The sequence below is a fragment of the Tetrao urogallus genome, assembly GCF_951394365.1.
Source record: "Tetrao urogallus genome assembly, chromosome: 8".
In the NCBI taxonomy this organism is placed as follows: domain Eukaryota; kingdom Metazoa; phylum Chordata; class Aves; order Galliformes; family Phasianidae; genus Tetrao; species Tetrao urogallus.
Genome location: NC_136821.1, coordinates 32,436,921 through 32,450,021, shown reverse-complemented (window position 1 = coordinate 32,450,021; position 13,101 = coordinate 32,436,921). Strand labels below are relative to the sequence as shown.

General features: G+C 41.5%; 1 protein-coding gene across 1 annotated transcript in view; it reads right to left on the bottom strand.

The window, feature by feature from the left end:
* Positions 1–554: 554 nt before the first annotated feature.
* The window catches only part of CPS1 (carbamoyl-phosphate synthase 1), a gene marked incomplete at both ends in the record, with an annotated part of 83,146 nt that continues 70,599 nt past the window's right edge, over positions 555–13,101 (bottom strand). Inside the window, 6 exons of the mRNA XM_079538820.1 lie at positions 555–653; positions 1,889–2,018; positions 2,577–2,689; positions 3,591–3,650; positions 7,640–7,738; positions 10,619–10,693. Of these exons, the coding sequence (XP_079394946.1) occupies positions 555–653; positions 1,889–2,018; positions 2,577–2,689; positions 3,591–3,650; positions 7,640–7,738; positions 10,619–10,693 (576 nt within the window). The remainder of the gene's footprint in view (positions 654–1,888; positions 2,019–2,576; positions 2,690–3,590; positions 3,651–7,639; positions 7,739–10,618; positions 10,694–13,101) is intronic.

Genomic DNA, 13,101 nt, shown 5'->3' with positions numbered 1-13,101 from the left:
TTTAAAGAAATTCTATCATACCCATCACCCTCAGCAGTTCTGTACTACAAGAGTTGTCCATGGTGTCATTGGGAGATCATGCAGGAGGATGCCTGATCATTATATAAAGTTGTAAAATCCTCAACAGCCAGCAACAGAAAGAAGAAGCTACACATCTTTCTGTGGGAGTTCGGGGCCAAATCCAACAGTCCAACATGAGAATATCTGGGCAGATGGATCCAAAAACATCTAAGGAAGAACAGGTTAGTTATCAAAAGAGCTACTTCTATGGAGGAACATTGGTATCTCTCATCTGTCTGCTACGGTGGCATCTGGATCTATTAAGTAATATTTCTTCCTAAGTGGAAATGGAGATAAGATGGTAGAAAGGCTGGGGAGAACACTGCTTTCCAGTGAACAACCAAAAGCACTTGCTGGGAGTTAGTTTGCTTAAGTTGGAAAGACAAACAGTGCAGACACTATAAAATGCACACAAAGATGTCAGATGGATGATCTGAGATCTCCTCTTTTGCGGTGCCAGAAGCAGCTAAGACTGACGATTGGACATAGATCTTCTATGCAGCATCTCCTTTGTCAAAGTGTCTGTAGTGGAAGAGACTCTTGGAGTCCAATTTCCCAGAGTATTTGATAGCTTCAGCAAAAAGCTTTGTCACCTGTCAATACAAAGCAGATGAGGACTAAGCATTGCAAAACCTTCTGCAGAAGACTGAGAGAGCAGGCTCCACAATTCCATGCTCACCCTCAAATAGTTGTGTATAGATCCAGTTCCCAAGCCCATCCAAATTGAAACCAATTTCAACCTGGCTTCAAATAGGTGTTGGCTCCAGTCCCCTGAAGCACACCTGTCCATCTGGATGGATGTACTCCTGCCAGACTTCCTTGGCAAGACAGTTCTATCCTGTGAAAACACTTCTTTCCCTCTACTTCCCAGGCCTTTAAGAGAACATGGAATTGTTCTTCTCGGAGAATCAAACTCTGCATTCAAAGTGGTTCACCTCAATTAAGCAGGTGTGGTAATAAATTTTCAATGGGGATTCCTTTTCTGGTTGTCAGTGTGTTTCACAAGTAGGCAGAGGACATTCTTCAATTTCCCATTCTTGTAAATCATGTTTGGCATTATCCTGTCTACAAACATGGATCTTGGCACTCTCTCTCCTCTTTACTCACTCCAAAAGTGCAGAAGATTTTGCACAGCTGGACACCAGCTCTAGTCACTGAGTTCCACATCAGCATCCACTGAAATCCACAGGAATTTGGCTGCTGTGTTTAATGAGAACCAGCTGAGGCCTTTTTGTGACAGGTGAAGCCCCTTCAAAGCAAGTCAAAATACTACTGGCAGCAGGAGACCCAGTTTGCATTACCAAATACCCCATTCCCTTCACTATGTGAAAGGTGCTTTTCAGGAGCTCCAAACAATGACTTGCAACTGGGGACTACAAGGGACCTAAAGGCAGGTGTTCCACTTGGATGGTACTCTGGAACAGGACTGCCCCAGCGATCATTCAGAAAAGCACAGTCACATCCTGTTTTATGAACTATGCACTGGAAAAGATCCCCAATGAAAAACTCTTTCCATGCATAATTTAAAGATGTTGTGGGGAATTTCACACAAGGAATTTTTTCTGAGTTGAAAATGATACAACGACAACCTCAACTGCAGTGCAGGACCCAAGATTTTTTCATCTATATTTCACTCCAAGCAACGTTATTTCACATAGTAGCAAAAGGAAAATACATTCTAACATTCATAGGTTGCTGCGATTTTCTGTCACATTATTATTTTCCAGAAATAATGAGGGTCCAAACACACCAGAACCTGGTGCTTGAAAGCAATTGAAAGCTCTGAAGGCTTCTATAATCAAGAGGAGAAAGAACAACATGGAAGTACCTGGAAATTAGTGAGTAGAGCAATCCCACTGTCAATAGCCATCCTCCGGATCACATAATTATCATGGACAAACTTGGTGTTGCTGTTAGGCAGGTTAATCACCAAATCTATTTTCCCATCCCTTATCAGCCTGAAGAAACAATGCACAAGACAGTATCACAGTGTATCTTGCTTAATGAAAATCTAAGCTGAATAGCACAGGCATGCAGGTAAACAACACTGAAAATGTTCATTTGCGTTTAGTCTTTGATGTTAAGTCTTACATCCCAAGAGGGCAGGGTTGAGGGGTTAAGGCATTAAGGCAGGACTGAGCAATTTGGGCTCTATTTCTGTTCTATCCAGTGATACAAAGCAATATTCAGCCTTCACACAGTTCAGCACAACTCTTAAAGGTGGATGGACTCTCATCCAGATTTTGCATACTCTTCCAAGACAATGTAATGCGGAGCAATACACCCATGACGTGTCAAATAGGGCTGTTCAAGAGATCATAGAATGGCTTGGGTTGGAAGGGACACCGAGGATGATCGAGCTCTTCCTGCTGTCACAATACCAGGCTGAATGAGATAAAACTTCTCAAGTCCCATTAAATCACTATCACTGATCCCAACTGGACCAGAAATTTGTCCCCTTGTATTCACTATCCTGGACGTTAACACAATTTGGACGAGGTGAGTATTGCTCTTACCTCCTGACTGGAGGGAGGCTGGGACTCAGGCTTTCCTGTGATGGCCATGCCACAGGATTTGCAGGGATACCATTTGCATTGAGCCAGTCAGAGGTTGCTTCAGTGGCGTAAAGCTGTTAAGGAAAAGGAAAGGTTACCATGTGCATCGCAATACAGAAACTTTTCATTTAACTCATGTGGGTTTGACCCAACACAGTTGTCAGAACTGATTTTGAAGGGCATTTTTCATCACAAAGGCACTTCCCAATATAGACAGACACAAATAGAACAGCATGACTTTCCCAAATTTCTGTTATCTCTTGCCTGCTGATTGATGACAGTCAGTGAATGACAGTAACACACCCAGAAGCAGGTAAGTGCCTTAGAAAATCCTAAGCCCCTCTGATTTTCAATAGAGCTTACATTCAGTCACTTAAGAATGCTTTTTTTTTTTCTTTTTTTTTTTCCTGTCTAGCACTAAGTTTTGAAAGGCAGTCCTGTAAATCCAGCACTTACACTAATACCACTGAGCAAAAGAGTATTTAAATACTTAACATTAAAAGCTCTCCCCAACCTTCTGTTAAGTTTCAGTAAGGACATGGTTTCAAAATTATGCAAGAGCTTACAAAAGGAATGCCCACGCTACGCATTTCCCACATCAACAGCTTACAAGAATCACTGATCATGAAGCACCTTCTCGACACAAAAGGCCTCCTCCTTCTGGCATCTTTGGTTTCTTGGAGAACTTAGATTTATAGTGTGACATCCTGACTGCTGGCTGATAGCAGAGCCAGGGTTGTTCTTGCCAAGACTTGTGAGTTAGTCCTGCTTGTTCGATTAAACTATCATGAACACTTTTAGTTGGGTGATCCCTGTTGGCTCTACTGACTACTTGGACAAAAACCCCTGTTGTACTTGGAAAAAATCTCCTTTTCTCTGTCTCCCAAATGAATCCCAAAGTTCATCAATCCTACAGGAGGCTGAGTACATTTCCAATTTTAAAAACCCTAGCTTTAAATAACTGAAACTACTTACCTGGAAGCCTTCCCCACGCAGTAGTTCTGCCACACAGAGGAACTTGGAGCGGAAGGATTTCTGAAAAAGGAAATTCATTACACAAAGAGTCAAAGGTAGGATTAGAGACAGGGCTTTGTTCACCAGCACAGAGCTCCTCCAGACTCTGCATATAGACAAAAACACCTTGCTGTGCACAGTGTGCACATACATGTGTCTGAGTGTGTATGTACAGTGCCATTCCAAGGAAACTGTCTGCATCCTAAAGCCCAAAGTCACTCCCAGTTGAGACATACAGACATACACCAAACTGATTTCTACAGCAATTAAGAAACAGCCCTACATACTAAATATTAGGATGACTGCCTTCCCAAGTACACCGACTAGAGTCTCTTTTACTCCTAACCAAACTTACATTCCAACATTATTCAAACATTTGGCCTTCTATGCTGGCAAATGACGAACATGAACAGGCTTTGGGCAACCTGTAGTCGCTGTTTGCGGATTGCTATGATCAGGAGCCTGCGCACATGCAAGTTCACTTCTAACTCCTGTGGCCACATAGAAGAAAAAAAAACCACTCGAGAGACTGGGACACCCTGTTCCCACAAGGAGCTGAATGCCCAAGTACTTAGGGTACCTGTGAAAAACTCGTGATACACACCCACATCTAACACAAGACACAAAGATCTCCTCTAAGCATCTGCATTTGAACAAACCACTTCTGAGTAACAAAGGGCAAAAACTGAGCCCAGCATAACTTTCTTCTGATTGTTGAAGGTCCAACAATGAAAAGATCAGAAGGAGCACGTGCCCTTCTCACTGCTGAGGCAGGCTGAATCCTGCTTATAGCTCTAGCCACTCTTGCCATTTTGCAAGATTATTGCAAGCTCCCTTCTCAAGCTACTGATGGCTTAACCTCTATGGGCAAGTGTAATATTCTGAAGGGTGAACTATTTCCTATGAAGAAAAGAAGTCAACGGTGTGTGTTTGGTGGGTTTTTTTTGTTCGTTTGTTTGCTTTCCCAAAAGAACCTCATTCTGAAGCCATTCTGCTCTTACACTAACTGGAAAATATAAATATACAATGTGACAGGGTTGGCAGCTTCCCAGTCGGAGAAAAACCGTTCTGCCTTCTGGTCAGGGGGGCTGACTTTCACAACAGCATTATAAACTTCTATCAAACATGTACTGAACACTTGTGACACATAAAACAGCCTCTCCATGAAAAGAAATTACAGCTGTCAGCTTGCATCCAAGCAGACTCAGATTTACAAGCTGACTGAAAGAACTTGTGTAAGAAACCATTAGTTACTAAAGGTGAAAAGTACAAGCAGATTTATTTAGTGGAAGATATTTACTGCAGGAGAATTGTATTCTCCTTCTGTTACAGCAAAAGTTCTATTTCTTATAATCTCTCTCATGTTTGCTGGTATGCCTTGCTATTTGTGAAGGGCTGCATCCCCAGTTCTTTCACTACCGCTCCACCAGATCTCACTGAGAGCAGGCACAAAATGAAACCAGCCCATCTCCTGGACTCATCTTGAATTCTGTATCCAAATGCACTGAGGAGCCTGCAAAACTTTCCACATATAGGGAATCAAGGGAGAAGGTTACCTTGAAACAACAGACAGAGAGCTGGGATTTAAAAATAAAATACTCCATTAGTGTTTTCCGCATCTCGTGGTCACCAGCACAGATGCAAGACAGATGCACACCCTCCCAGAGATATCACTGAATAGCCCAATCAGGAAAGAAAATAAAAAGAGATTTTCAACTCCTCTTGCATAAAATATAAACTATTTAATGGCAGAGTCAGGGTTTCAGCATCATGGATTTCTCCAAATGCTGAAAAGAATAGAGGTCAGATTATCAGCTTGCACAAACTGGCAGAGACTCCTTTTTCTAACAAGACAGCCATGATCCCTTTAACCTGGGAGGGCAATAAACCTTTAAGATTCTGGGGAACCTCGACCTTGGCTGTGTCAGCAGTGTTCACAACCATGGGACAACCAGAGGGCTTCTGGTCCACGCTGGCTGCCCAACCCCCCTTGTGCTGTCCAGCAGGCAGGAAGCAGAGCACGCCTGATCAACTTTGAGGAGGATTACACTACCAGCAACATTTTGGAGTGGCTGCTGGCATAGGATTACCACAGGAGCTGCAAAAGGAGCATACCACCGAGGAAGGCTCTTGGAAAGGTTGGGTTCATACTGGGGCCTGCTTGGCCTGTGGATTGCAGCACAGCCACTGGACCCAACTCACAAACTCATCAGAGTTGAACATTTCAGCCTCTTCCAACCTCAAACTGGAATTAATCATGATTAATATCGATGACAAAAAGGTGCATCATGCTGTAAAACCTCAACGCGTTAAACCTCCTCCCAGAAAGGGAAATTTTCAGTTGACCATTCACTGCCGAGAAAATACAGCAACTGCAACATGAAAGTAGGGCTTCCACCACATCAACCCACACAGAAATTCAGTTTTTAATATTGCACAGTTGTGGAGAGAGGTGCCTTGGTATTCATCTCTCTGAGCCTTCATTTCCCGTTGGAGGGCACACTGCCTCCTTCACCAACGGGAGCTATGAGACCTCGAGTTGGAGAGTTTTGAAGGATTAGTGGTCATCGCCCAACGCATGCAAGTGGTATGTGGAGGAAGGTCCCCTTTTCTCCAGCCTTACTCATGGAAGCCACCCAGAGTTCACGCGTCGAGGCTAGGTCAGGATTCCAACCTTCTCAGAAGGTGTTGCTTCTTTCTGCCTGCAGAGTTGGCAGATTTTGAAACAAACCACGGAAAAGCAAGTAGGTAACAAACCGCAGAGTGGTAAGGGTGCAGCAGTAGTCAGCATTAACTTCACTCTTCTTGTTTTGGAGTTTAATTATGTAAGAAACGTGCCAAGAAGACAGACCTTTGAGCAATTGGTATCAGATTCTTTCGCAAAAAAAGGAACTGTAAACCACTTATTAAAAAGGACAAAATCTTGTTACTTCTAGAAGTGTGGGGTTTTTGAGCTTCTGGGGTTGCTTTCCCTTCTTTTTCTTTTTCTTCTTAAACCTTTGTACCAAGAACGTTGGGCTCTGTTTAACAGATACTGACACACAAGCTACATAAATGCTTTCTACAGCAAAAATTACTCTCTACTGCCAGTTTTCTTTCAACTCCTCCAGGAAAAAAATTTTGGACTGCTCCTAAGTTTGGACACTGGACTCTTCTTGTTTATGTTCCCCTATTCTTTTTCTTAGTACTGCAGTGATTAGATACAACTGCCCAGATTCTCCTACAGAAGTTTTAAACTAGGCAGAAAGCAATGACCTTCCTGCTAATTTGACATAACTTGGAAGAAGTTTCAATCCATGCATACATTTGTGTGTAAACATATACATTTAAAAAAAATGCAACAACAAACAACTGAAGTTGTGATCTGTGATAGAGAAGTTCCATTCCTTCCTGGAATCTTTTCACACACTTCCTTACATCCCCCGCTGGCTCAGAGAGCCCAACATACCTTTCACACCTCCACTCAAGTATACTCCCATTGTGACTCCAGTGTGGAAAGGCATGTGATACTGCTGTACCTGGCATAGGTCTATGGCTTGAAAGTGTTACAGCCACAAAATGCCCTAAAGGCAGCACGCTTCTCACGTGCTTGGGTGACACTACAGCTCTGCCTAGAATTAAATCTTGTCCAGCTTAGTGGTGTGAAAAATGTTTCACTGTCTTGCACGGAGGAAGGAATTGGTTTCAATGAATTGACCACATCTGTCATCTACAGGCACTAATCTCTGCAGCAAGGTGGTTTCTAACTCTCTTATTCCAGCCCTAAGCTTGTAACAATCCCTCAGCAAATTTCTGCAGCTCCCTGTAAAATAACCAGGATCCAGAGGTAAAAGCACTGTACCAGCTCCAGCAAGGACCTCTCCATTGTGTTTGTAACTTTCTATTTCATAGTTCTTACAGCTGGATTGCAAAGAAATATATTTAAGCCATAAAGATGTGAATGAAAACAGGCAACGATTACTGACTTCCTCCGTGTCAGTCTTTCTTCAGCTTGGATTTTTAGGACTTACCTGGATTCCAATCAAAATTCCTTGCTTAGGAAATGTAAATCCAGTGGCAAGCATAGCTTTCTGGAAGGCAGAGTATACATCTTCCCCAAAGCACGCAACCTAGGAAAAGGCACAAAGAAGGCAGCATGAGGGGACAAGACAAAAACAACCCAAGAACGCTGTTTTAAAAGTAAACAGGAATAAAATATTTAAATATGCTCTTTTGACTTCTTCATGCAGAATCAGACTGCTTTTGCATGGAGTCTGCAGTCACAGGAAAAAAAAATAAATCAGAAAATCACTGCAGGCAAATCTCACAATTTTAATGAAGCAATAACGAAGGAATAGGCAATGCTTTAGTTTCAAACAGCACACCAAGGAATAACAGCAATTGATTTTGCTGAGTTATGTGAATGTTGCACACAGCTTCTGCTGTAATGTTTGTAAGTGCACTGCAAAACGTTTAACATTATGCAATGCTTAAATAACCGTGAGTGTTCTGCATGCAGGTCTGCTTGTGTGTGTGGACACAGCAAACTGTGCTGACTGCACCTGTGCTGTCACATGCTTCTGCTGATGAAAAACCACATGCTTTTCCATTAGTTACACAGATGCATGGAATTCTAGCCAAATGTACTTAAGAAAGCAAGAAAATAATCGTGCCGATTCATAAGAACTTATTTCATACAAATCAGATCTTGATATTAAAAATCATGTAGCAGTTCTCCATCACTCAGAGCTGCTTGTGCATCTCAGCTGCTCACAGACTGTCAGATGACAATGACATTCTTCAAGAACCAAACTGTGTCCCTTATCCAAATTTGGAATTCTGATGATAAAAAGGAACGTAGGAGCTTTAGTGAAAGTTTGCAAAGAAACAACTGGACTGCCCTTGCTTTTTCTGGCTGACTCCACACCAGACTTGTTGAAAAACTGTCAGAAGCAGCAATAGATTTTTATCTTTGAAATAACAAATCTACACACTTATACAGATGGGATACAAGGGCTGATTGAGGATTGCTCTCCCATCTTCCTCTCATGGTCCTTCCCAGAGGCTGAGCACGTTCATGGTCTGACCATTTCCATGGTGAGCAGAAAGCAATATTTCATGGAAGAAGAACAAACTATGATTTGCCAGAATTTCTAAAGTGGAAAAATAATAATAATACTAATAAACAAACAAACAAAAAACCTGCACAAACAAAAATCCCACTGGGGACTGGAGAAATAAATCATGACAACTCGTTGCTCAGCTTTTCTTCAAGAACTCATCCTCGAGCCTTCGGTCTGCTCAGCAGTGTAGTTCTTCTGAGAAGAGATGCACATCCCTGACTTTTTAGGTGATGGATAGTCCTACCCTGTAGGCTTGGCCAGGAACTTCCACCCTGCCAGGGGAAGCTTCCCACTGCAGTGTGATTGTAGCACCCCCAGTACCTGAAGGAACCTTCAGCACCATGTCTGCTAGTATTGTGGGAACAGACTCCCAGTAAATGCAGCTCTGTCAGATGTGACGAATTCAAGCCCAAATCAAGCCCTGTATGTTAAAAATGTCTTTGAGGAATAATTGAGCATTTTACCCGAGGAGAGTTATAATCCTTACTTCACTCATAAGAAAGACCTTCATAACTGTCATATTTTATGGCATTTGTGAATATGGATCTTTCCAACTCATAAAAGTTAATAGTCCCTCCCTTATGACCAAGGTAATCTCTGACTCCATATAAAGCTCAGAAAGATAATTCTTGCCCTTAGGTACACTTTTTATTCCTTTGTTTTTTTGGAGGGCGCGTAGCAGAAATGTTCTCTGTGTAGTCAGTTTTGTTCCAAAAGTAAGGAAGTTACTGGGCTTTTTTCTGTGCATTAACCTATACTGGCAGGAAATCTTCTCCAATACTGATTTTCCATGCATTAAAAAGAGTGAAATAAAGTAATCCTGTAGAGATGTAAGAGAGCTAAGGTTGTTTTACCCACGTATTTGGGTCTTATGATTTTTCTTACTAAAATGATAGGTCTTCTCTAAAGAAAAAAGTACAAGAAGATATAGAAGAGCTCATATCAAATGAGGCAGTGGAAGCTCCGCCACATGCCTAGCTGTGATGGAGCAGAGTCAAGCCTAATGTAATTTCCTCACAATTTAATCACTTCCCAAGTTGCCATTCCAGACTGGAATAAGTCTCTAGCTGCCGTATCTCTTCTAGAAGTAGCAGAGCAAGCAAGTTTAAAGATAGCTTGGATTTATATACAGAAGCTATTGACAGATCAGCAAGAACTCCAACAAGCCTCTTTGTTCTGCACGTGCAGTACTTCTACAAACAATGTCTAGAGAAGCATAGCCATTGAAGGGAAGGGCTCCCATCAGCACTAAGCCTGCTCACGAAGAGGAACGGCTTTGTTCCTTTACAGCATGCCATGCTTTCTCAGATACACTCCAGAAGTGCTCACAGCCCTGCTGTGTGCAAAGCAGCTCCGTCTCTCCCTCGTCCTGCTGACAGCCAATACTGCAGTCATTGCGTTTCTCGCCTTTTTGCACCTTGGGACATGCTTTGATGGTTACCAGGCAACAACAGACATATCGCCACATGTATTTGTTGCCTGTAAGTAACCAGCACATTCCAAGACCTGGAATCCTGCTATTGCTATCCTGGTGTGCACCAGTCAGGGCTTTTGCAGGCTGTACGTGCTCATCTGTCAGGAAGCTGGTGATTCATAAAATGGACTGATGCATCCAGAACCTCCCAGAACCCGACAGCTCATGGACAAACTCATTTCAGGCTGTCACATCAAGCAGGTCCAACGCAGAGCCCACATGCAGGTAAAGAGGGACATCCAGTGGCTGAATCAATCAGGTGTTCCAGGACAATGTGTTCTCACAGATAAGAAAGATGCTTTCAATTGTCAAGGATACAGATGCCATCACGACACAGACAGATTACTTCCACAGATTCATGGTTAAAGGTGATTTGCTTAGATAATAATTAAAAAAAAAAAAACAAAAGATACCTCCCCTGTAGAGGCCATTTCACATCGGAGAACAGGATCGGCATCTCTCAACCGGGACCAGGAAAACATTGGTGCCTTGTGAGATAAAGAGGGTGGGGTGAAAAGGAGAATGAATATTTAATACATTACTGCAAAACTCCAGTTACACTTAAAGCTACAAGAAGAGATAGACATGAATTAATCCACAGGAAGCACTGGTCAAGGCTGATAAGCAAAGAAATATTTGGCAAACAGGCATCCCCAGCATCCTGATGATGGACTGGAACAAATAAGCACATATTTCACTACTAAATCATCCTCTTAGCTCTTGCTATCTTGTTCATATCTTGACAGCAGATTTCTAATCTGTGGTAGCCCCTATCATTTTTAAGACTTTTTAAAACAGAAAGTCTGCAAAGTGTTTAATTCATGAAACAAGGAGAGATGCTATCTAAAGCCAGCCAGTTTTCTGAGCAAACATTTCAGCAGCAGAAATTCCTCGTTCGCAAGATGAAACAATTGCACAGGAGCACAGCCCCATTGGCACAAAGCAGTGAAACTTGGCAAACCATTTTCAGATTCTTTTTCCCCTTCTCCCTCAAAAATACACACCACTAATTTTTGTTTAACCTTCACTTGGGTGAATTAAAACTGCTGATTATCTTCATTACTATTCTGGGGAGTTAGGACATAGTATCATTAGCCTCTAAGTTCTCTTGTTTAACTTCATTAAAAAAAAATAAAACAAAACAAAATAAATCTCTGGTAAAGAGCCCATGACCACATACAGCAAACATTCCAAAATAACTGTCTACTAATTAATGAATTCTTAAAGGTTATTTTAATTATCTTTAAACCACTACAGGCATTTACATAAAGACAGCACCATTGCTGCTTAGAGAAGATTCTGGTTTAGAATCCAAAGATGTAATTCTATGCTTGGAGGTCCTAGAGATAATACTGCAGGCAAGATGGATGCTGTTTCATGGCACCTAACAATGACCAACTAAAATGTGACAGCAGAATTTCTCTGTGAGAGGTTTCTCAGTGGATGCCATCTGTCTTGGTGACTTCTGGATCAGTTTTGTTTCCTCTGTAAGAGAAAATTTTTACAGTAGCCAACACTCCAGTCTCACGCTGAGATCTGACAGTCAAGGTGAGTTATTTTTAATGCATGTCTTGGAAGGTAACAATAAGAAAAGTCTTCCAACCAGCCCCCTAACTTTTGTCTGCCATCAACGTGAAAAATCAATCTGAAGGAACAGATTCTGTCTGGTACTGCAGATAAATTTTATGTAAAAACTTAGCCAGTCACGCTATACCCATGATTTAATCTTGGTCAGGATGAACATGTTTCACTCTGAAAAGAAACAAGGCAAGGCAATATTTTAGTCACTAAAACTGAATTGATGGGACTCCAAATTCACAAAGGAGAAGCTACGTTGAGAAAGAAGACAATTTCATATTCTCTTTCTAGAGTACTTCAGAACTGCTGGAGAAACAAAATCCCATTTCCATGCAAATATTTCTACTAATAAAACCATAAGAGGACAGAAAATACAGTGCTCAAATAATGAGAACCAGGTTTAACAGGAATGCTTTTCCAAGTTCAGCATTTCCAAATGCCCTAGCAGGGTTTTGCAGTTGACAAATCCGTGCAGAACACAAGCAGCACAAAAGGCTTTGTAGCAAAATTTTCAAGAAAGTAGCTGGGTTTTCCACTCTATAGCCCACATTCCCAGGAGAGATGAAACTCTGGACTGTTTAGCTAACAACAAGCAACAACACAAACCCTGAGTTTAAATAACAGAAGTTTATACAAATAAACGACACTCAAAAATAATAACAAAAACCCTTCAGACTAGACTTTCAGAAAAACATTCATCTGTGGTATCAAAAGAAAGCGTCAGGTTGCTTCCAGACTGAAGACTGTCAGCAGAAAGATGTTAGCTATTTTCTATTCTTTCAGTTCTCACTTAATATGGAAGCTATTAAAGCTTGAAAGTTCCTGTACAAGCAATTCTCATTATCAGTCATATCCTTGCACTGCTGCTCTAGATTTTTATGATTAAGACCTTCAATTTTTTTTTCTTCTACCAAGTATTCAAAACATTTAGAGCTCATTTTGGTATCTTGAGTGCTGTATAAATCTAGTGATTCTGAAAAAGAACATCTTGACCCCACTGAAATCAACGAATCCAAGACTTTAACCCTCCTTTAACTGGCTTAACTTTACACATAAAAGAGGTTCCATGCATTCAAGACAGGCCCGTGTCCCAGTCCATGAAGATAAAATTCAGGGACACTCAAAACACAAATTTGTACATGGCCACACATAAATCAGATAGCATTACAAAAAGGCTCAAACTTCAGTATTCAGTTCTTTAAGTGCATATCCCTCACAGTTTGGAATCGTAATTCAAAACAGGTTAAATACAAGGAAAAAAGAGAGATGGATGTTGTTTAGCACTGGATAATTTTCCTTTGATGTCTCTAAAATTCCC